Consider the following 25566-nt stretch of genomic DNA (forward strand, 5'->3'; position numbering starts at 1 on the left):
ACTGTCATGGATGTTTGTATCTTTTCAGAGTGACAATAAGAGGCAATTCAGCTGCTCTTGTTAATTGTAGTGTAACAATCATGACTGGATGTGAAATTTGTCCCCTTTGTTCTTAAATGACAACCGTGCAGATGCATAGTGTACAATGGTTAGTCAACAACATTTGTTGAATCTTCTGTCGTTCTGACCTTATGCATGTGCTGAAAGAAAAGAATGCCAGGAGATGCCACATTTACGGGAATCTAATGCACCCCTCAATTTCCAAAACCTTGAAACCCAAAAAGTATTTGCTGGCACCATCAAATCTAATGCACACCCCTAATTTTTGTGATGTAATTTGGCCAAAAAAAGGTATGCAATACATCAAGTAAATATGGTACATTAGAAAAGGTTTTGTCTCCTGTAAACAAGATAGCAGGCACTAGAATTAGCAGTCTTTCTCAACAGCTTATTAAAATGAGAATACAAGGTAGCTGAAATGATGTTTATTTAAATCTCAGCACATAGAGAAGTTCTTATGCTACTAGTACACAAGCTCCACCAACTGCTTTTATTTTTTCTTCTGCTTTTCTGCTGAAGAACTTTGCTTTCACAATTACAGGCTGTTTGGGCAGTTTCCCCTTGCCCAGGACTTTATAATAACCCTAAAAAATAAACACATAGGAGAATCATCAGCAAGCCCAGAAGGTACCAAGATTTTTTCAACCATCACTGATCATTTCCAATAAAACTAAAAGATTATGTATATTTTGTGAAATATTGCAAATAAACAAATTGTGCCTCGTAGGGAACCAGTATATGTTCGATCTTATTCCTCTTTGATTTTTCATTTAAACCATTTACATTCCAAGTAATAAATTTAAAATTCATACTTTATTTCAAATTGAAACTGTAGAACTAGAGACTACAAGGAAGGAAACAGAAAATAGTAACTTGACAGTGTAACGGAACATGTGCAATTTAAAGTGTGCTTGCTACTTCATGATATTCACTACCCTGTTTCTCATATTTTAAGACATACCCATAAAATAAGCCATAGCAGGATTTTTAAGCATTCAAGGAATATAAGCCATATCCCGAAAATAAGACATAGTGATAGGCGCAGCAGCAATGCCGGCCACGGCAGGAGGAGGAGGAAAAAAATAAGACATCCCTTGAAAATAAGCCATAGTGTGTTTTTTAGAGGAAAAAATAAATATAAGACGTGTCTTATAATATGAGAAACACGGTATGCACATCAGCATGAGTCTCAGCATTCTTTAGCTGTGCATTCCAACCAACATAATATTTGGGTAATATGGGGCAATTAAAGTCAAAAAATTAAGCTTTCACCATATCATGCTTCATTGAACTACTGAGATAGTTGTTTGAAAGTGTGTAGTTAATGTAAAGAGACAGAAAGACAAATGTATGTTCCATCCCCCCCCTTTGGATATACAATACAGTATCTACAGACCTACAATGAAGTCTCACCATATTTTCAGTATATGAGTAATAGAAAGAGCCAAGTCTATTGAAGGGGCACTGCCTTTTTTTTTGTTAATTGAAAAATTAGCTGTTCAAACTCCAGGGTTTTGGGGTTACCAGTATCCTACAACTGCATTTTTATAATACCTAACATACGTCTATTTTACTCATAATGCTGACACAAGCCATGGCTTACTGCAAACAAGCAGGCTCCCGAAGTGGAGACTGTTGTTCCTTGGTCATTTTGCCCCTCCACTACATAACACCATGGTTTGGTCTAACATTAATCCAAACACAGGCTCATGGTTTAGCTCTTTCTGACAAAACCTACAATAAATTTAAGTAATGCAATCACTTTTGAAATGAAATATAAAAATGCCCACTCTACAGACTGTACAAGCCTGGCCTATAGCTTGGTCTCCACAATCTATGCCCCATCGAGCCAGATGCAGCCAACAGGTAGCAAAACCAAGAGGCTAGCAAACTCCCATTTGGTCTGGGTAAGCCTACTGTAGTCAAATTATGCAGACTTTCCTTGGTTTTTACACGATAGGAAGTAAATATAAAAGCAACATTTGGGAAGCTCTGCATCATTATAAAAAGTATATCCAAAAGTTTTTGGCACTTACTGAGCGTACAACATCAATTACAGGTGATAATCCGGTCGGATTTTTGGCATATTTGAGCCTTGTCTGCTCACTAACAAGTGTCCACAGTTTATCCAGGTTGACTGTGGGACAGAAGTGCTGGTTTTTCTTCAAGTGGTAATGTCTCATACCAACCTTTCCAAAATAACCAGGATGGCTAGAAAGAAAAATCACAAACTGAAAAATCACTGCATGATGCATTTTTAAATGCATGAGCAACAATACTTGGGTTTATTGGATGACCATGTCAAGGTTTACTGACAAAAAATATCTGGCACAGGTTAAGAGCAAAAGTTGTGAGGCAGACATTCTTAGTTCAAATCTGAGGTCAGCCATGAGCTCACAGTGCTTTTAAGTAAGCTTCTTTCTTAATACAGGGTACAAAGATGAGGCAAATATTGAGAAAGGAGAAAGCTCGACATGAGACATTGTTGTCTGCACCCTCCTGCTGACCCACATCTCTTTCTTTGAGGAACAACCCTCTATTACTAACCTGGTGGCTGACTGTACTATGCAGAGCACAGTCAGTGAATAAAAGTCAGTTGTTACTCTCTGAGCACTATAGCACACCACGATAACTGACAATATCTAGATGTGACTCTAGTCTCAGTTATTTGCAAATATGCAGCTTCATTGTCTTGCCAAATTCTCGGGGGAACACATAAAAGCATGAAAAAGATTGTGCATGACAGCTAATTGCTATTCTACATGTCTGCGTACATTTGAAATAAGCAAGGATCTAGAGCAGGCATCCCCAAACTGCAGCCCTCCAGATGTTTTCGCCTACAACTCCCATGATCCCTAGCTAACAGGACCAGTGGTTGGGGAAGATGGGACTTGTAGTCCAAAACATCTGAAGAGCCGAAGTTTGGAGATGCCTGATCTAGAGGCTAAAAAAGAATTTATTTTAAAAACTAGTGCATTGAGCCAGTTTGTTTTATGATACTAAGTGCACCTGAAGTCCAAATACCTTAGTTCCCGAACAGCTTAGTTGTTGAAGAAATCAGTTCCTGAACACCGCAAACCCGGAAACGTTCTGGTTTGCAAATGTTTTTTGGAAGCCAAACATCCGAGTTGAGTGCAGGAAGCTCCTGCAGCCAATCAGAAGCTGCGCCTTGGTTTTTGAACCGTTTCAGGAGTCGAACGGATTAAGTTCAACAACCAAGGTACCAGTATAATAAAAAGTGGGCTAGCACTTCCATTTCCTGGAAGGGCCATAGGTAGCTCAGTGAAAGACCATCTGATTTGCACACAGATCCTAAATTCAATCCCTGGCACCTCCAGATTAACACTAGAGGAGACTCCTGCCTGCAACCTTGGAGAGCCACTGCCAATCAGTCAACGGTACTCATCTGGACCAATGGTCTGATTCTGTATAGGCCAGCTTCCTACATATGAAAAATAGCATTGTACAGTGGTGCCTCGCTAGACGAAATTAATTCGTTCCACGGGTCTTTTCTTATAGCGAAAAATTCGTCTAGCGAATCCCATAGGAATGCATTGAATTTTTTTTGAATTTTTTTTGCCCATAGGAACGCATTAATTGAATTTCAATGCATTCCTATGGGAAACCGTGATTTGCTAAAACGCATTCGTCTAGCGAGGCAACCTCCGCTCGAAAAATCCTTTCGTTAAGTGGAAATTTCGTTAAGCAGGGCATTCGTTAAGCGAGGCACCACTGTAACTTCTTTGGAAATTTTTCTAATGCCCCATATTGACTTGAGGTCCAATTTAGTGTATTTTGCTAATATTTACTAAACAAACCAAGGGGGACTATCCAATCATATTGGCCTGCAGCAGACTTCTGATTGTGCAAATTGGGGGGGGGGTGTCCCTCCCCTTGCAGCCTTCTCCACCAAAATAATTTTCTTTGAAGGGTTGGGGGGGGGCCCACTGTATTCCCCAAAACTATTTGAAATAAAATAATTCATTAGGAAAGCCAATACTAAATATACTTTACAGAGACTTGTGCTTATTGGCTTCCATACAGCTCTGAGAAGCCACAAGTGATGAAAGTTCAAGCTTTCCACAGCTGCTGCGATAAAATGCATGTATACTTTCCTTAAATACGGTTCAGTATTTGAAAACGGCATTTCCTAACTGCTGAATCTATATACCGGTAGGTAGTTAATTTTTGGTGCCATGCCAGTTTGGGGGGCGGGGTTGATGAGGGAAGAAATGAAGGGAAGTAAAGAAAAAAGGGCTAGCTTACTATTTATCAAAGTTAATTCTGTGGTGGTGCAGGCCTCCAGCATTACCACGTCCTCCGGGATGCTTTCTATGCTTACCTAAAGAGAAACATCAAACAGAAATATATATATTTAACTTTAAAGCATAGAAACACAAAAACAAGCACACACACTGCCAGCTTAAATGTTTATCATCGCCAGTACTTAAAAACTACAATCCAGCACAAGAGTTAGGCAAGCTTAAACCTGTAGACACACCTATACTATCATAGAGGAAACAAAATAAAAAAAAATATTTCCAGTAGCACCTTAGAGACCAACTAAGTTTGTTATTGGTATGAGCTTTCGTGTGCATGCACACTTCTTCAGATACACTGAAACAGAAGTCACCAGACCCTTATATATAGTGAGAGGGTGGGGAGGGGAGGCTAAACCCTATGCCAAAGGATAAATGGACATAAATCTGACATCAGGAATCACAAGACAGAGAAACCAGTAGGAGAACACTTCGGTCTCCCAGGACATTCAATACAAGATCTCAAAGTAGCTGTCTTATTACAAAAGAATTTCAGAAATAGACCGGAAAGAGAAGTTGCTGAATTGCAACTTATTACCAAACTTAAAACCATGGAGAGACCTGGTCTGAATAGAGACATTGGATCTCATTATACATGATAATGCTATTTTTAGCCATCTCACCCCTTGCTTTTTCCTGTAAGACCAATTGCAGTTGTTAACAGTTGTCAACAGGTTTACCACACCTATCAGCCAATCACCCATTCCCACAACTTGTACATGTTTACTCAGAAGTCTCACTTTGTTCAATCGTGCTTTCCCTCTAGCAAGCATTTAGGATTTCAGCCTTTGTGTGAATCATAGTGAACCTGCAAAGGATCAGGCTACAGGTCTGCTGTGTGATTAACTGCACCCCTACTGGCCTTAACAGTCAAGGTCAGCTTCCAGTTTATGGCTTTAAAAAGCTCAATTTTTTAAAATCAGGCTAGCAAAGCATTGAGATCTACATTCTTCAGACCACATTTCTAGGAACTTGGAATTTCCACCTTCTAAAGTTATGTCGTCATTCATACTACACTAGCTCTAAGCAAACTGGAAGTTTAATTAGTTACACCAAGCAGGACTTAGGGCAGTAGTTCTTTTACCATTCATTGTCCCCAATGCCTGCCTAAAAATATATGGTTAGGCTACAACTGCTCCAGAGGCCATGTAGTGGATGCCATTTTGGGTTCTTAGAACAAGGCCTGAAGGGATGTGGGAAACCTCTGCAAGTTTAGGCCCCAGGTATGTAAACCCATTTGAGTCAAGGAGTGAAACAGAACCTGTTACTAAGCAATCCTATATTTACTATTGATGCTATTTATCTCTGCTTTTTCTATACAATAACCATATTGCATTTCATAACAGTTCTGACTCGAGTTACGCTAAATACACTGATTAAAACTTCTCAGTTACCTATTTTCCTGCAAAGAGCTTCAACCTCAGATTAGCAAGGGGAAACCTTGGCTGAGATACAGTAGGTACTAAGGAACTTCTTCCCCATTGCTTGTATTCATTCATTCTGGAATGTGCAAGCTGAAACCCCAAAGGCGTGGCGGTTGAGATAGCCTTTGCTATTTGCTAGCAGCTAACACCTCAAGGACCATCTATCCCCATATGAACTGACTCAGGCTCTGCGATCATCATTTGAGGTCCTCCTTCGTGTGCATCCTCTGCCACAGGGGAACAACACGAGAATGGGCCTTTTCTGCGGGCCTTGCTTATGGAATGCTCCCTCCAAGGAAGCTTGCCTGACATCTCTGTTACCTATCTTTAGGAGCCGGGCAAAAACATTTCTCCCAGGCTTTTGGCTAATTAAACCATCTATGGCCTTTTAAACTGTGTGTGTGTGAAGGGAAGTGTTATTATTTTAGTTTGTAATTATGCTATATATTTTTGTGTTTTTATATTGTAAACCGCCCTGTGATCTTTGGATGAAAGGCGATATAAAAAATAAAGAAATCATGTGCTTTACTCCCATGCAACTACACTCAGGAGTTTTTTTTTTTTAAAAAGGGGTGGGGAGCAGAAAACTAAAAGTGCCACCAGAAAACTAAAAGAGACCAAAAAACCTTTTCCCCCTTTAAGTTTAAGTCACCCGATAACCAGGGGAGAAGATTCCAAAACCCGTGAAGCAACAATAGATTTAAGTAGCAAAATAGTTCTACATGTAAACTGCTTTCTACACGTACCAATACGACCATGGCCGTGGCTGACATGACCTCGCAGTTTCCTGGTCTTCCTCAGTCTTGAAGGCTTAAGAAAAAGACAATAGGACACCATATGTTATAGCAGTGCCCAATGAAAGAACAACTAATGTAGCATGGTGTTTCAAAAATCAACATATGATTGGAATACACCAGTGGAGGATCTCCAGCTTGGAACAGTTGCTTATGAACCTTAATCAGGTTTACAGGCCTGATTAATGTGTGCCTCCCATTTACCTTTTCTGAAGATGCTGGCATTTCAATGTTTGCTGTGTTTTGACTGTTACTGTGTTTTAAGTTACTTCAAGTCGTGCTTAAATAAGTCACTGGTGCTTAAATCTCATATTTTTATCTCATCTCAGAATGGTATACAGTTACACCATTATCCTCATTTTATTCTCACAAATTCCTGTGTCTACGATAGGCTGTGATCAGCCCAAGATCACCCAGTGAGCCACAGGGCTGCATGGGGGTTTGAAGCTTGGTCTCTGCAACCTGAAACTTTAACCACCATACTAGTATGGATGCCATACTATATATGCATCAATATGCTGTAACGCAGGGGTCCCCAGACTTACCGCGCGGCGGGCCGGAGGGCAGGGGAGTGCGCGCGCGGTGGGCCGGAGGGCAGGGGAGTGCGCGCGCAGTGGGCCGGAGGGCAGGGGAGTGCGCGCGCAGCGGGCCGGAGGGCAGGGGAGTGTGCGCCCGTGCGCATGCGCACACGCACACGGGCGGGGAAAAAATCGCCGAAAATCGCTTGTGCGCATGCGTATGGGCCTCCCCCGACCCGGAAGTGCACCAGAAATGACCTCTTCCGGGTCGGGAGAGGCCCATACGCATGCGCACAAATGATTTTCGGCGATTTTTTGCCGATTTTTTAGATCGTTGCTGCGCCGCGCGCCGCGAGAGCGGGCGGCGGCAGCGGGGGTCGTCGCGGGCCGGATTGGAAGGCCGATTGGGCCGCATCCGGCCCGGGGGCCGTAGTTTGGGGACCCTGCTGTAACGCTAACCATACTAAGCTAGCAAGAGAAGCCACACTAAAACCTACGTAAAAAAATAAAATACACCTATAAATAAAAGAAATCCCTTTCAGGCTATTAAGATTGAATTCAATAATAGTATATAGGCATGTTCAGATATTCACCTGAATATGGGAGTAGAACCTTCTGCAACCCCTAATATCCCCACGTGCACCAGCTCTGCCCGTTCATTTCCTGACCTTCCCATGTTGAGCTGAGGTCTGAAGCAGTCTTTCACTTGAATGTGCAGCTCGGTTTCCTGATTAAAGTAGGGTTCCCAATCATGCACACACGACTAAAAGCCCCCTTCAGACCTTCTTCACTCAACATGAGCCATAGCTCCATGGTAGAGCACACACAAATGGATATTGGTTCAATCCCTGGCATCTCCACCTCCAGGTAGGGCTGGGAATGATTTCTCCCAGTCCTGGAGAGTCACTGTCCGCCAAAAACCCCAACTGAACTAGATGAACCAACCACCTGACTTGGTGCGAGTTTCCTGTGTTGCACCACCTATTTGGCATGTGGTATATTTCCCAGTGGGTGGTGCTGAGGTCTAATCCACAGAGCCTAGGGCTTGCCAATCAGAAGGTCGATCAACTTGAATCCCCGCGACAGGGTGAGCTCCCATTGTTCGGTCCCAGCACCTGACCACCTAGCAGTTGGAAAGCACGTCAAGTGTAAGTAGATAAATAGGTACCGCTCCAGCGGGAAGGTAAACAGTGTTTGCAATGCGCTGCACTTGCTCACCAGAAGCGGCTTAGTCATGCTGGCCACATGACCCGGAAGCTGTCTGTGGACAAATGCTGGCTCCCTTGGCCTATAGAGCGAGATAAGCGCCGCAACCCCAGAGTCATTCCCGACTGGACCTAATAGTCAGGGGTACCTTTACCTTTATATTTCCCAGTATACCTGAAGAAGCGTCTCTACCCCCATTGTTCAGCCCAGACACTGAGGTCAAGTTCTGAGGGCCTTCTGGTGGCTCCCTCACTGGGAGAAGTGAGGTTACAGGGAACCAGGCATAGGGCCCTCAGTAGTGGCGCTCACCCTGTGGAACGCCCTCCCATCAGATGTCAAGGAAATACAGTCATACCTCAGGTTACAAACGCTGCGGGTTGCGCGTTTTCGGGTTGCAGATCGTGGGAAACACGGAAGTACCGAAACGGGTTATTTCTGGGTTTTGGCACTCACGCATGTGCAAAACCACAAAATGACATGCGCAGAAGCGCTGAATCGCATCACACACATGCACATATGCGACAATGCGGGTTGCAAACGCGCCTCCCGCACGGATCACGTTCGCAACCTGAGATATGACTGTAAACAACTAACTTTTAGAAGACACCTGAAGGCAGCCCTGTTTAGGGAAGTTTTTAGTGTTTGATGTTTTACCATGTTTTTAATATTCTGTCGGGAGCCGCCCAGAGTGGCTGGGGAAACCCAGCCAGATGGGTGGGGTTGGTATAAATAATAAATTCTTATTATTAAAAGCAGGCAAAGCAAACATTACCAGCGCAGCTCTCCCCAGAGGTCAACTAAGCAAACCTGTTCACCGATGCATAGTGGAGACACCCATGTATGAAACACTGCAGAGCAGAAACATAAGGCATTGGAGCAGCCTTCAGAAAGAAAACGCTTTTGGACTGCTACGCAAATATTTTTATCCCATGAAAACACTCGAAAACTGCTGAGGGATCTTGTCAGACCACTTGATGGTGGTCTTTTTCCTCATTGCAGCAACGGTAACGTGTTGCAGTAGATGCTGTACGATTTAAAAGTTTTGTTTTTACAGACGTGCAGCATGCACCTGGCCACGTGAGTGAACCTCACGAGTCACTTTCTAGTCCGGAGTTAAGGAGCCCCTGATCTAAAGGGCACCCCCCCCCCCGCTATCCCTTCGACTGAGAAAGGAGCAGAACAGCAGCAGATTGCTGCTCCATACAACACCCCACCCCACCATGAGCTTATAAAGCAAGCCGTGGGGAGAAGCGCACGGGGGAGACGCCTGTCCCGCCGAGCTAGAGGAAGCGCGTCGTGGATGTTGTCTTTCCAACAACCCTGCAAGTTAGGTCAGGCCGAGAGCGAAGGGAGCGGCCAGAGGGCACCGTGTGAAGCTTCGGTGGGCCATGGGGGTTCCAAGTGCAGAGCCCGGCCATGAGTTCACTGCTATTAAAAGTCCCCGAGAAACCTCCCCCCGAGAAGCAGCCGCCATCCCCGCGCGGCCACCCTCCGTCGGAAGAAACGGCGTCTGAGGCGCCGGACCACCAGGCCCCGCGCCTCAGGCGGCGCCCCCCTCACTCGCCACCTACCATCTTGGCGGCTCCAAGAAGATAAAAGGGAATGAGTGCTCCTCTCGCGAGATTTCACAGAAAGGAAGGCCCTTCTATCGCGAGGTCTCAAGCCCCCTCCGCGCACGCGGAGAATGAGAGAGAGGGTGGAGTCTCGCGATACTCTGGGTGCCGGGTTCTTTCGCGCGGAGGCGTTCCATTGATCACGTGGTCCGGTCGTCAATAGCAGCTGAGAAGATTCAGAAGCGCTTGTTGCATAGATCGCGGTTTTAGTAGAGGTGGGAAAAAAAGTTTAGAGCGGCACATGGGGAGGTCTTCCGGTTCTCTATGCGCTTAGCAGAGGACATGGTCCCAGATACTGAGGACTCTTGCTCCCCCCCCCAATCGCGCATCCCCGTACACGTCTGCATATGAGTGCAACCTGTTGTGTTCAGTGGGTTATTGCTCCCAGATATGCCCCCACTGAGGTAGGAATCATCTATCGAACTGATCATGGAAAGCTCTTTAATCTGAGCAGGCTGAAAGCAAAGAGTAAGGTTACCGTAACTTCTGTCATAGAGCTTCAGTATGCTGGTGGCAACGTAGTGTGTGCACACACAGAAGATGACCTCCAAACCATCCTAAATATCTTCGCAGAAGCTTACAGAAAGTTTGGCCTATTGCCCAACATCCAAAAAACCAAAGTGCTGCGCCAACAAGCACAAAAGAACCCGTCTGCAGCACCACAAATCTACCTCAGTGGTGTAATGTTGGAAAGTGCCAATTACTTCGCCTACCTTGGCAGTTATCTTTCCACAAGGTCCAACACTGATGCCGGAATCCAGCATCGCCTGAGCTCTACGAGCGCAGCTTTCTCCCAATGGAAGTGCAGTGTGTTTGAGGACTGGGACATTCGCAGGGAAACCAAAATGCTTGTTTACAAAGCTATTGTACTGTACTACCAACTTTATGCTTGTGAAACACGGACCACTTATAAATGTCACCTCCAACTCCTTGAAAGATAGTATCAGCGGTGTCGCCGATAAATTCAACACATCACTTGGGAAGGCAGGCGAACTAATGCCAGTGTACTGGAAGAAGCAAAGATCACCAGTGTTGAAGCCAGTGCTGGATTTATATATAAGCTAAACAAGCTATAGCTTAGGGCCCCACTCCCTTGGGGGCCCCCAAAAATTTAAAGGAGGAAAAACTGGGATGTACATTTCCAAAATATAAGATAAGTTCAACAATTACTTTGATAAAATACATATTTTGTTATGTGCAAATGGCTTTAGATACCTATTAGGTCCATAAATTGCCATATAGCATATATTCAACACAAGAAAAAGCGACAATTTGTTGTTGACAAAGGACAGCTGGACATATGAAGGGCCCCACTACCTTCAGTAGCTTAGGGCCTCATCAAACCTAAATCCTGCTCTGGTTGAAGCAAAGATTCTTCAACATCGTTGGACTGGTCATGTTGTTTGGTTGCCTGATTTGTCTTCAAAGCAACTACTGTACTCTATTCCGAACTTAAAAATGGAAAGTGTAATGCTGGTGGTCAACAAAAGAGGTTTAAAGACTCTCTTAAGGCAAATCTAAAGAAAGGTAGGATAAACACCGACAATTGGAAAACACTAGCCTGCGAGTGCTCCAGCTGGAGAACAGCCTTTACCAAAGATGTCATGGGCTTTGAAGACGCTCAAACTCAGGAGGAAAGGGAGAAATGCACTAAGAAGAAGGCACGTTTGGCAAACCCTCACCATAATCAACTCCCATCCAGAAACCTATGTCCCCACTGTGGAAGGACGTGCGGATCCAGAATTGGCCTCTATAGTCACCTACGGACACACCGTTAAGACCATGTTCATGGAAGACAATCTTACTCGACTACAAGTGATCACCAAAGAAGAAGAAGAAGAAGATCAACATAGCCCAGTTGAACACATGGCTAAGTGATACGATACATGCATAAGAAAACTCCCAGGTAAGTGTGCATAGGGTTGCGATAGGAAACCAATGCTGTGATAGACAAGAAGCGCCCGCAAGGATTGCGGTGGCGTGGCAGGCTCTGCTCTCTGTATCTTCCTCTTTTAGGTGGTTGGTAAAAGCAGCTTTTAAAATTTATACACAGACACAAATATTGCCATTATATTGTTTTAATGTGTGCAACTTTTTTTCATTTTTTAAAAACCCTTTGGTAATCCACTTTAATTATTATAACAACAAAAGGCAGACTACGGATAATAAACTGAATTGTTTAAATTCCAAGTGTTGCTTCTTTATCCTTTGGTGTTTCTTTCCCCCTCCGTTTTATTTATCTGGGCATACACTAGTCTCAATATTTTTTCCAAGACGTACGGTAGTAAGAGCTCAATCCTAAAGCATTTAAGATAAGTCTAGTATTTACGCACCTAGAGCTATTAGAGTGCCAGACGCCAGTAGAACCTTATATTAATTTTCCTAGCATTCTGCCTCTCTGAGTAGAAGAGTGACATGATTATTGATCTTCCTCATTCAGAATACAAATTCAGCATGAATGTGTGCTTCATTTTCATTAAACAAGTTTATATTCTGCATTACAAGGAGATCAAAAGAATATACAAGGTTCTTCTCTTCACTCCATTTTATCCTCAGAACTGCGTAAGTTTGAATGATAGTGACTTCCCCAATGTGAGTTTCATGGCTGAGTGGGGATTTGAACCTGGGTCTTGGTTTCCTACTTTAACCACTACACCTCCTCTCATTTATTTACTCTCTATTTCACCCGGGTCTGCAAAAACAATTGATTGATTATATTTCTATGCCACTTTTCAATCACATGAATAAAAAAACAGCTTACAAACAAAACGACAACAATGATGTAATAGGACATCACAAATGCAACAAAAATAATAAGTGAAACAATTATAAATCATCAGTAAAACAGTTACAATCTATAAAACACTGTTTACAAAACAACTAAATAAATAAGCTAAACATCACAATTATAACAAAAGTCATAGGATTCACAATTAGCTACAGGAGAGCCTTGAGATATATCTAAATCCCAGACTCAAAAATTGATTTAATACTTCTTAGGAAGAGTCCCAGTGGAGCAAGCCAATATACGGTCTAGCTTAGTGTCCTGCTTTCAACAGCTGCCAAGCAGTTGCTTTTGGAAAGCCTTTCCCCAACTCAATGCCATCTAGCTGTTATGAACTACAACTTCCAGAAGCTACAGGCACTGTAGCTGATGCTTAGGAACGATGTACAGTCCTACCTCGGTTTAAGTACGCTTCGGTTCGAGTACTTTCAGTTTAAGTACTCCGCGGACCCATCTGGAACGGATTAATCCACTTTCCATTACTTTCAATGGGACTGTTTGCTTCAGGTTAAATATGCTTCAGGTTAAGTACGGACTTCCAGAACCAATTACACTCATACTTCGCGTTAAGTACGCTTCAGTTTAAGTACTCCACGGACCGTCTGGAACGGATTAATCCACTTTCCATTACTTTCAATGGGAAAGTTCGCTTCAGATTAAGTACGCTTCAGGTTAAGTACAGACTTCCGGAACCAATTGTGTACTTAAACCGAGGTACCACTGTATAGAGCATCAGGTTTGCTCAGAAGCAGGGTGGGAAGGCAGTAGCATGTCCCTGCAGTGCCCGCCCTACAGCAACCTAATGTTCTGTGCTTCTGGCCATGGGTATTGCAGCTGGGGGCTACAGTAAATTGATTTGTCTGATCTACAGATAAAGCCATAACCGCCATGGACTTGATAAATCAATTCCCAAATAGTGCAAGGCTTGAAAAAGGAGAATATCCAAATAAAGCTTGTCACGTGTCAGAATTCCATAAAGTTTCAAAGAAGAAGTGAGGTTCATTCTCTTGCAGCAAAAAATAAAAATGAAACCACTGGCATCTTAAAGACTTAAAGTAGGTAAAGGTAAACTTAAAGCACCCCTGGATGGTTAAAGGCGACTATGGGGTGCGGAGCTCATCTCGCTTTCGGACTGAGGGAGCCAGTGTTTGTCCACAGACAGCTTTCCAAGTCACGTGGCCAGCATGACTAAACTGCTTCTGGCACAACGGAACACTGTGACAGAAGCCAGAGTGCACGGAAACACTGTTTACCTTCCTGCCACAGCAGTATCTGTTTATCTACTTGCACTGGTGTGCTTTCAAACTGCTAGGTTGGCAGGAGTTGGGACGGAGCAACGGGAGCTCGCCCAGTCACTCCAACCTTCTGATCGGCAAGCCCAAGAGGCTTTGTGGTTTAGACCACAGCACCACCCGCGTCTTAAAGACTACTGTGGCAGAAATCTGCTTCATCTCTATTTGAAACATAAAAGGAAGAGTGAAGGGCTAGTGCTGCTGTGCCAGGCAGGGACTGGGCACAGAGGGGGCTCTTCAGCCACTGTGCCTGTCTGGCAGCAGCAAGAACTGGGTCAGCACACTCTGTCCCCACTTTGCGGGGCGGGGGGGCACCAGCAGACAGCGCTACGCCCCTGCCTAGCAGAACTTTAGCATGGCTTGGACCTGAGAAAAAAAGAAGCAGCTGCTTCTCCAAAGGGCCTGTCTACAGCATCTCTCAACACTACAACAGTCTCTGGCCTTGGCAAGACTAGAAGACAGAAATACTGTAGGCTCTTTTATGGCACCTAGTCTGATATTCAGCAGCTTGGTTGGCCCTCCACTACACATTTTTAAGCCAGAATATTATAAAACTATCTGGGCAAGGAACACTGTCATGCTGACTACACTTCTTGCCCTGCCTTTGCAGTGAAAAAGTATGCACAATTACACAATGAAGATATCTGGGTACTTTTTTTCTTTTTCTTTTGGAAGTTATGTTATATATCCAAAATAAAACCAGATTTATTAATAAGTTAAACTACATTTACAGTAACCCTTATTTCCCTGGCAATGACTGATAAGTGACTGCATTTATTTCAATTTAGGGAAAGCAATAATTCAGGCTTCTGAGGGGTAGCAATGTTACTTAGCTGTAGCAAAAATAAAATAAAATAAAGCATTGTCAGGGAAACCCATGTTGAAAAACAATATACACACTGTATCTGACAACCTTAAGGTCAGGAGCAGGTTTCTGATTATTCCAGTTCTTTTTGCTACACAATAGAATAAATGGACACAGTAAAAGAATGTTCCAGCTTTCAGAACGTATTGTCACTGACCTTAACGTGGTCACCCTTGAATAGGTAAAGGTAAAGGGACCCCTGACCATTAGGTCCTGTCGTGACCGACTCTGGGGTTGCGCGCTCATCTCGCATTATTGGCCGAGGGAGCCGGCGTATAGCTTCCAGGTCATGTGGCCAGCATGACAAAGCCACTTCTGCACACAGAAACGCCGTTTACCTTCCCGCTATAGCGGTTCCTATTTATCTACTTGCATTTTGACGTGTGTTTGAACTGCTAGGTTGGCAGGAGCTGGGACCGAGCAACGGGAGCTCACCCCGTCACAGGGATTCGAACCGCTGACCTTCTGATCAGCAAGCCCTAGGCTCAGTGGTTTAACCCACAGCACCACCTGGGTCCCTCCCTTGAATAGAGGAACTTCAAATAGAAACTCCAGTATGAAACTGCTAAATTACACCTTACCCAGATGTTTAGTTAGATGATATAGAGACAATGGTTACCAATCCCACTAAAGGTGCTGATTTACTCAGCAAGGCTAACCAGTTACTGCTTTGTGAAGGGCCAGTGTGCTTATTTTGCATACATTTAAACACTTAATAAAATTGTTAATATCCGTACTTTTTGTTTTACCCTGTCATTTGTCTCCAACCTCTACACATTTTCTTTCTTTGTACCCATGGCTTAATCAGGATTATACTTTACGCATCTGAAAAAGTGGACTCTAGTCAACAAGGGGTTATGACATGGTAACTAGACCCACTGAAATTAATCAACCTAAGTCATGTCTGTTAATTTCAGTGAATCTATTCTGAGTGGAACTGATGTTGGATACACAATTCTTAGTCTTTAAGATGCCACAAGACTCTTTGTTGCTTTAAATTCAAGCTTCCTAATTTGTGTGCTTGAAAATATGGGAAATAAGCAACAGACTTAAATGACCCTGGTCTAATTTGAAATTAAAGCACCCAGATTTCCCCCTCCCAAATCCTTTTACTTAAAGCACAGAGAATGAGGCGCCCTCACGGAGACCCCTTATAACCTCTTCAGATCAGAGAAATTGAAATTTAGTGTATGTACACACCTCATCTCAATTTGTAAAGAAATTATTTGTAGCATTGATGATAGAAAGCAGGGTGTGTTATTCTGACTTGTCGACACGTCCTAGCTTATGAAAGAGTTTGCATAAGCATGTTTGATTGAATTGTATAAACTTGTTGGCTCAGAAAGTGAGCGAGGAATTCAAACTGGACAAAGTAAACACAGTTAGGAAAGAAAGCAGCAGAAAAAGAAAAATAGAAGAGGTTTTATCTAGGGAAATAGCATGATGCTTAAGGGAGTAAAGGAATAAAGTTGGCCAGCCTTAGCCTGATTGAAAAAACCTGAGTGAAAGGCAAATGATCATTATATTTGCATGTCTGATATGAAGAGCATGAAAGTCAGAACTTTTGCTTTTAATTCATACCAGATGTGAACTGTGGCGTCATGGGTCAGGAAAAGTGGAACTTGAGGAACTATCCATAATTAGCACCATACCTGAGGGGACTTGCAAGTCCTTTATGGCAAGAAGAGTCCACATCTTGTCAGAACTGAGGCTGCCTTGACCCCACAAAGCTGGCAAATGGTATCATAGCTGCCAAGTTTTCCCTTTTCTCACGAGGAAGCCTATTCAGCATAAGGGAAAATCTCTTAAAAAAAGGGATAACTTGGCAGCTATGAATGGTATGGAAATCAGAGCAGGCAAAACACAGAATGGTTAAGGAGAGGAGTGGTTTAGTAAGAAAGATTAAAATAACCTATATTCTGAACTCAATTACGTGCCGTGGGTGGGTGTACTTCGTGAAATTCAGTGAAGCAGCCCGAGTATAAATAGTAAGGAAATTTACAAGGCAGCAATTACTTGGCAACGCATTCTAAGGGCTTGAGATAATGGCTATGTTACAGGCACCGAGAAAGGATGTATAACATTTGAGTCCTTTTGGGAAAGAGATGCAAAACACAGGGAAGTTCGCACTGGAACTGGAAGCAGTTGCAGATGAGTCTAGTGTTGTGAGTTTGAGGTCGCTAGGCATTTCTAAATTACTGGATTCAGTAAGTGTTAGAATTTAATGAAAGTCTGGGGTGTGCTAGACTAATTGCTGGATCTAACAAGTGTTAAAAGTTAATTACGCCACGCTAGCTTCCTCTTGAGGTGATAAGCCCCGGATGATGGGCCATTAAAAAAAAAAACCAAAGCATCAAAAGCACTCTGCAAATGGATAGGCCCCTCTCTCAAAGCCAGAGTTTAGAGTAGAGAGTTAGGAGCAATGTGAATTAGAAGCTTAGTGATGGCACTGGGGGGGAAAGCAATATGAGAAGCTACAGAGCCAGGCAATGGTTGATCTCTGTTTGAACCCAAGGCTGCGACTATGGGAGAAATGACCCTTTTGGGGTGTTAATGCTATGAACCCCTCCATCGCAAGGTCAGGTTGTATATATGTGTAAATAAACTATATCTATGGCAACAGATACACACAGTGGTGGATGCTTTCCACTGCCTAGGGGCCAACCAGGAAGCGAGATTTGTAGGGCATGATTTTGCCAAAAAAACACATGTGAAAGTAGAGGATGGGGCACCAAGTCAGATAATGCTTTTAGCATTTACAGAGCAAAAAAAACCCCTCTCATAACCATGTTTGCAGATCACGGTTAAGCTGTAACTTCTGCTTTTGCTTCACCCCGTTTGCACTGGGAAGAAACAAGCCTCAACCTCTGCCTTAGTGTTATGTCTTGGACCAGGAGTTGTGGTTTGTTTCTCTCCAAGCAAACCACATTGATAAAGCCAATGCTTGCTCTTGGCTTATCAGTTGTAATTTGTCTGGACAGAACAATCCGCAATCCCTAGTTTGGATGCTAACATTGACCCTCCATGCCTTAGCGGCATAGCTGCCAAGTTTTCCCTTTTCTCGCGAGGAAGCCTATTCAGCATAAGGGCAAATCCCTTAAAAAAAGGGATAACTTGGCAGCTATGCTTAGCGGGCAGGAGCAAAACAGCCCAGATGATCACTTTCTCAGTGAACTGTTAACTGCTTTGCTGTGACATGTGGAATAGGCCATTGTTTCAGTAATCCACCATTCTTTAAATCAGATACTTCTCAACTCAACACAGCCAATTTTCTCAGGCGTCCACTCCTACTGTGGTCCATGGGCTTACTCCCAAGTAAGTGTGCACAGAAGGTTACAGTCACAGCTGTGTCACTTGCAGCTCCACTAACCTACATCAGTTCCCCAGAAAAGGATCCTGCACCCCAAGAAGCTTCTTTCTCAACATGCAGATATCTCTAAACTGCTGTTCTGCCAAACTCTGGTCTGGGAGACCCTACCCTTACAGGCAAAATGCCCATGCAGGAAACATCCACAGCCATTAAAAGAACATTAAGGTTCCTTTGTGTCAAATCTCTGGCTCCCATCCGAGTCACTCCTCCCCTTTGGGAAATACAGACAATCCTTTCCAGCTTCACTTATCCCCAACTTTTGCCAGGCAGTTGCAAAAGTTCAGTTTGCATGTTGTGGACGTAGTGTGTATCTTGCTTTCAGTAAGGTCTTAGACAAAGTCCCTCATGATATTCTTGCAGAGAAGCTGTAAAATGTGGGTTGAACGAGGTAACTGTTAAGCAGATTTGTAGCTGGTTGGCTGACCGAATCCAAAGAGTGCTAATGAATGGTTCCTCATCATCCTGAAATTAAGTGACAAGTGGAGTACCGCAGTGTTCTGTCCTGTGCCCGTTGTTGTTTAATGCCTTTACAAACGACGTGGATGAAGAAATTGAGGGGATGCTAATCAAATTAGTGGATGACACCCTACTGGGAGGGGGTGCAAAGGCTACAGAAGAAAGAATCAGGATTCAAGATAACCCTAGCAGAGGACTAGGCCAAAATGAACAAAATGAATTTCAATATAGGCAATTGCAAGGTTCTAGATTTAGGCAAGAATAACCACTGTACCGATATAAGATGGGGGACATCTGAGTTGCCAGTAGTATATGTGAAAAGGATCCAGGGGTCTTAGTAGACCACAAGCTTCACACGACACAGCAATGTGATGCAGCAGCAGTAAAAAAAGCTAACACTCTTCTAGACTATACTTAGATAATGCTCAAAAGCAGGTAGTGTTGCTGGTGGATTTTGCAGGACCTATGAAATTGCTTTTGCAGGACCTAGATAATAGCAACCTAGCCTCCTTCTGTCTCTGATATGCAGCAATCAGCAGACAATTTTTTCTCAGTATGAAGGTACATATGCTAATCGCTGCAGAGCAAACTAGTATTAAAGGAACCGTTACAGGGTCTAGTTCAAAAGCTGGGTCAGCCTTGTTTCCAGCTCTTGAGTGGGGTTCTAGATTCCTTTGGGACACGTATAATCAGGACCTTGTGGCAATAGCTGTCAACATGGTATTGTCTCTCATCAAGTGGTCATTATGAGAGGCATAGTTCCTCTGACCCTGAAGGCAATGCATAGTCATCACGGAAGTACTGGTTGCCAATACTACTGACCCAGTCCAACTAAGACCCCGGAGATCTGGGCTTCTGAAGCACTTCCCAAACCAAGCATAGTACATACCAAATAAGTAAAGCATGAAGATACATTTTCTTGTACAGTAATTGGCTTCAGGAGGCTGTTGTATGTCTCTGTGCTCTGCTCTTTGTCTCCTCTCCACAAGAAAATATGTGACAATTTAATTAGCTACAAGGACTTAAGCAATATGAACAAAAGCAAAGCTATATGAAGCATTGCAGCAGTTACTCGAGAGAACACAGAGAGGGAGAATCCAGTGGCTTGGCAACCACCACAGGCTCATCCATCTTTGGGTTCTGGCTGTGAGTGAAAAAGACTAAAATCCAGTGCAGACATACTTCGCAGCAGTAGGTCCCATTCAGAGGCACCATCCAAGTTTTTTTTTGGGTGTCCCAGTGCATGTTCCATGCATGATGTCGTTTGCCTGGCATGCACCATGTGTGTGTGACATGTGCACAACATGTATCACATGTGCAACGCTGCATCATCAGGAGGAGACCAAGCGCAGAGCCCAGTATGGCGCCGCTTCCTCTCTTGCACTCAGGAGGAGCAAGATGCTGAACTGTGTTGCTCTTGGCTCTGCCCCTCATATATTGGGGGGGGGGCGCGCAAAGACACCTCCACTCCAGGAGTTGGGGCGCCTGGTCCCATCAATCTTAGAGACATTTACATACATAAACCTGCATAGCATACGGCAGCAACTGTCCCAGAAAAAAACAACCCACACACATTGATAGAAGCTTTTAATTTCATCCATCATAGGCTCTTTAGTAGCAAGCAAAATGCTTTGCTTTGCTGTCCTGAAACTGCATCTGTCTGGCCCAGCATTGTACACTTGTGAAGTCCTTCCTGCTTATGTTACCTGAGATCAATTAACTAGATATTGAATCTGCAAAGCATGTGCTTTGCAACTGAGCCATGCCCCTTTTATTTACTCTGTGATCTTCCTGTGAGGCTGTTCAGTAATGTATTAGTTTATAAATGAGGATCTGTAGTCAGGCCACCCTATGAGTTTTTGGATGGGCGACAATTTGAATACAGTTGTTCAACAACCAAAGCCAACATTCTGGCCACCAAATCTCATGCTACCTCATGTAGTATTACTCTTCTTCTTACATTGGGGTCAAGTGACTTCTCCTTGCTCTTTAGTGGTTCTGGAGTTGCAAAAGAAGGATCCAATTATTGCCCTGCAAAGTAAGAAAGAGACAAACTCCCGCCCCCGCCCCTTATGAATCACGGAGGAAAACGGATCCTTTTTACTTCCCCCTACAAAATGTGCCTGGACTGATTTGTCTGTAATTTGGCAGGCTTAGTCCACTCTAGAGGACTGGTGTGCCTGTAAATTGTATCCACTTTGGCCCAAAGGGAGAAAAGTTATTGCTTTTATACAGAGTGGCTCAGAACCCACACAGAGACTGAAGCAGAGAGAACAGATTTTTTAGATCAGATTTTTTAAAGGCATGGAGATACAGCAGATCTTGTGCCCTGTGCATACTCCTAACATGCACATCTGAGTAACTAAAGATCAGGACTTCTCTCCTACTTTAAGGGGGGTTGGTTGGTTGCTGCCATTGTTAAGCACTTGGGAGTCAGGAACCAACTAGATCCTGATCTACCTTCTTCCACCACACTTACATATGAGCTTAATGGTGGCTTGTCATAATACAATACGCTGATCGCCGAAGAATTGATGCTTTTGAATTATGGTGCTGGAGGAGACTCTTGAGAGTCCCATGGACTGCAAGAAGATCAAACCTATCCATTCTGAAGGAAATCAGCCCTGAGTGCTCACTGGAAGGACAGATCGTGAAGCTGAGGCTCCAATACTTGGGCCACCTCATGAGAAAAGAAGACTCCCTGGAAAAGACCCTGATGCTGGGAAAGATTGAGGGCACAAGGAGAAGGGGACGGCAGAGGACGAGATGGTTGGACAGTGTTCTCAAAGCCATCAACATGAGTCTGACCAAACTGCGGGAGGCAGTGGAAGACAGGAGTGCCTGGCGTGCTCTGGTCCATGGGGTCACGAAGAGTCGGACACGACTAAATGACTAAACAACAACACCATATTCAGCAACTGTACTGTATTTGAGGAGTTGTCCTCAGTGTTGCCTCGCACAAAAGCCCCAGGCTTCCACAGCTATATGTAATCTGTGGCAAGAAGAATCTGGTCAGGTTTACGTTCCCTTGTCTGACGCTGCGCAAAGCTAACCCAACTCCAATCAGCAGACAAGACAAAGGAGGTGCTGTGAAATTTCAGGCTTGTAAGGGAAACCCCCCTCATAAGTACCAGGTCCCACCCCCCCAGGAAAGGACAGGATAACATTACACACCAAATTAAAACTACAGGAAAGCAGATTTAGTCCTGTGGCAAGAGTTTTGCAATAGGCAGACCATGTTGAAATGGGAATGGCTCCAAAATATTCCGGAACAAACTTATTGGCTGAACGGGGAGGGGGAGGGATGGGACCAGTCAAAGGAACAGTTTTGAGTACAAAGCTCTAATTTTTGGTCACTTTGGCATGTGCGCTACTTAAAAGTAGAAGAACATTCCTTTTTATCACGAATCAGTGCTGTTTCCTGTTGTAACAGGAAAATGGACATGCTGTACCAAGTTCTCGAAGCTACGAACATGAGTTTGACCAAACTGCGGGAAGCAGTGCAAGACAGGAGTGCCTGGCATGCTATGGTTCATGGGGTCACGAAGAGTTGGACACGACTAAACAACAACAACAACAACGTACCAAGTAAGAGAAGAGTATAAAAGCCCACTGTACCATCTGGCTTCACAACACTGCGTATACAGTTGAACCAATGGCAGTAGTATTTTTTTGGGGGGGGGGAGAAACCCAACCTCTTGCAGTTTCTGCTGTGTCTAATCCCCTCCTTTAAGCTCCCACAGTCAGAACAGCACTGTCTAGTAACAGGCTGCACCCCTTCTTTAAATAAACAGATAGTTGAGTCCCCATCGTAGCACCTATGGGCACAAGGCGGTCTTAAGCATATCTAGCGCCGTGGTGCAAAGATCCCTCCGGCGCCTCCCTGGCAACTCCAAAAGAAGGGAGGGGGCGGTGGAAAATGTCCTCTGCCTCCCCCACCGCCCTGATCCCCGGCGTGGCGGCGGCGATCAAGCAGGAAAACGTGCTGGCGGACATGCTCTCTGGCGTTGGGGCGCCCGAGAAGGCAGCTCGGGAAGGCTGCATGCTGCCTTTTGCCAGGAAGCAGGAGGAGGACAACGACTGGTAGATGCAGAGGTTTGGGAGGGAAGCTGCACGCTGCTTCCATCCTAAGCCTCTTCAAGGATCGCTCTCCTCCTGCGGAGGCTTGGGAAGGAAGCTGCACGCCTGCCAGCCATATGGGAAAGGGGAGGCTTCCAACAAAGCTGCACAGCTCCCCCACTCTCTACGGTGCCCCTGAGAGGTCGCCGCCCTGGCACAACAAACCACTAAGAGCAATGGGAAAAACGGCTCTGCATGGGCACCAGTGCCCCCTGCCCCAAGATCTATCAGGGTGCCTGCCATGCTCCCTAGTCCCTTTCATGCCAGATTGTGAACTAGAATAGCCATATGAATTCCTCGTCACTCTCCCTAATTGGCCAGCAGACCAGAAGAGAAGGCAGTTTTCTCTGCTGGTAGCATCCTATTAGAAGAGACATGGTAGTTTTAATTGGATGCTACCAGCAGGAGGGAGCATGGGCTCAGAGAACAGGAGATAGCAAGGCCTGGCTGCATCTGTGCTTTCGTAGTGGAGAAAAGGTACATAATAGGAGAAAGAAAAAACCCAAATACCCAGGGCCCATGGGAGGGTTAAAAATGGATCAGTAGAGGGGTTGTAGGGGCAGGAAGTAAAAATGGAACAGCTGAGAAAGGGACAAAGGACAGAGCTGTCAAGGCTGGTGAGAAAGAGAGAAGTTTGCGTATAAGAATGATCCAGGAGAGAAAGTGTGTGTTATGTTGGCTGTCAGACATACAGTATAGCCTTCCTTGCATGAAGCAATATTTTATGTTCCGTGAAATGGGCAGTTTGCCTGCCAGACAGAGATGGAGGGAAAATAGTTTATGGCTTGTGTCTGGCCTTGCATTTCAGCCTGGATAGCTCAGTTGGTTAAAGCGTGGTGCTGATAATGCCAAGGTTGCAGGTTCGATCCCTGTATGGGACAGCTGCATATTCCTGCATTGCAGGGAGTTAGGCTAGAGATGATCCTCAGCGTCCCTTCAAACTCTGTGAGTTCTATGGCCATCTTAGCAGCTGTTCAGTGACATAAGGATGCAGGATGAACCATGCTGGAACTGAAGAGGAGGCCGCGGTGTACACTTGGCCTCCCACCAGCGGAAACACCGCACTTACGATGAGGGAGAGGGGCAAAGAGGAGGGGAGTTTGGCGCTGTGCGGATGCACTGGTGGGAATGTAGGACTGGCTCTGCCAGTGCACTTGCACAGCACCAACCTCTGCACGTCTGATAAGTGCAGCAATGCTGCTGCTGGTAGGCCAGGTGTGCACCAGGATCCTTCTCCTTTGTCTGCTCCTGGATCAGACCAGAAGCCTCTCTAGTCCAGTATTCTCACAGTGGCCAGCCAGATGCCCATGGGAAACCTACAAGCAGGCCATTAGTGCCATCAAAACTGCCCACAATTGACAGTATAGTGATGTTGACCACAACAGCATCCAGTATTGTGAGCCCTATTTCACAGAACTCTCTTCCAGCTGAGGTCAGACAGGCCCCACTCTCTGTTGAACTTCTGGCATGTATGGAATACATTTTTATTCCAGCAGGCATTTTGTCTTCTGCCCGGACACTGAGGTCCAGCACCGAGGGCCTTCTGGCGGTTCCCTCGTTGCGAGAAGCCAAGTTGCAGGGAACTAGGCAGAGGGCCTTCTCGGTGGTGGCGCCTGTCCTGTGGAATGCCCTCCCATCAGATGTCAAAGAGAAAAACAGCTACCAGATTTTTAGAAGACATCTGAAGGCAGCCCTGTTTAGGGAGGCTTTTAATGTTTAATTGTTTGATTTCATTTTTCTGTTGTAAGCCGCCCAGAGTGGCTGGGGAAACCCAGCCAGATGGGCGGGGTATAAATAATAAATAATAATAATAATAATAATAATTATTATTATTATTCTGCTATGGGGAATAATACATTGGCATGGAAAGAGATATGTTACAGGTTTCTAAGAATTCCCTATGTTCATAGAATCATAGAGTTGGAAGGGACCCTGAGGATCATCTACTCCAGTGTTTCCTAAACTTGGGTTGCCAGCTGTTTTTCGACTACAACTCCCATCATCCATAGCTGGCGAGACCAACAGTCAGGGGATCATGGGAATTGTAGTCCGAAAACAGCTGGAGACCCAAGTTTGGGAAACACTCCAACCCCCTGCAATGCAGGAATATGCAGCTGTTCCTTATGGGGATTGAACCTGCAACCTTGGCATTATCAGCTTTCTTTAGCAAACAATGAATTACTTGGCACGTTCTTTATTGCACTTCACATGGCCTACTCTTTCTTCTGCCACTCTCCCATCTGAGCAACAGCTAGGGCTTATCCACACTTCCTCTTGTTCTGCTGCTTTCCCCCAGAGGGAAACCGTGCTTTAGTGCTCAGTTGGCATGATTCTGGTTTTCTGTGGCTTCCCATTTGTTCCAATTTAGAGACAGAGAGTGGGTTTTCCATGGGAAAGAAGCAGGGTAAGGTGAAAACTGCTCAGACCTGTGCTTTCTAGGCATGGGACAAGTGGCAGTGTGGATGAGCCTGTAGTCTATTTCCCCCTTTCTTCTTGATTCTTCTATAGAGGTTTCTCATCCTGGCTGTTGCAAATTCTTCCGCTTCTCTTGCTTAGGAAACACATTATGCGCCCTGCAGTCCCAAAGATATCAAATGACTTTCACGTGGCATTGCTTCTGGTGTTGTGAAACTTAATTATAAAGTGACTTGCATAAGCTGCTGGAGACAGAAAAATATGCATGTGCATCAGCCTGCTCTTTTGTAGGGATTTTCTTTAACCCAAGTCCTAGCAATTAGAGCCACT

The 25566-nt window shown here is 44.5% G+C and overlaps 1 protein-coding gene and 1 non-coding gene across 2 annotated transcripts; both read right to left on the bottom strand.

The window, feature by feature from the left end:
• Positions 1-470: 470 nt before the first annotated feature.
• Positions 471-9940, bottom strand: LOC118089096 (large ribosomal subunit protein uL15). The gene is made up of 5 exons (XM_035123508.3): positions 9893-9940; positions 6550-6613; positions 4327-4402; positions 2097-2271; positions 471-644 (listed from the first exon to the last, which is right to left on the bottom strand). The coding sequence occupies exons 1-5, from the start codon at positions 9893-9895 to the stop codon at positions 516-518; spliced, it is 447 nt and encodes a 148-aa protein (XP_034979399.1). The 5' UTR covers positions 9896-9940; the 3' UTR covers positions 471-515.
• LOC118089608 (small nucleolar RNA SNORA3/SNORA45 family) lies at positions 2595-2725 on the bottom strand. The gene has a single exon (XR_004693161.2). It is a non-coding gene; the product is annotated as a small nucleolar RNA SNORA3/SNORA45 family (small nucleolar RNA).
• Positions 9941-25566: the final 15626 nt, after the last annotated feature.

Source organism: Zootoca vivipara, chromosome 7, assembly GCF_965207765.1.
Source record: "Zootoca vivipara chromosome 7, rZooViv2.hap1.1, whole genome shotgun sequence".
NCBI classification, from domain to species: Eukaryota; Metazoa; Chordata; class Lepidosauria; order Squamata; family Lacertidae; genus Zootoca; species Zootoca vivipara.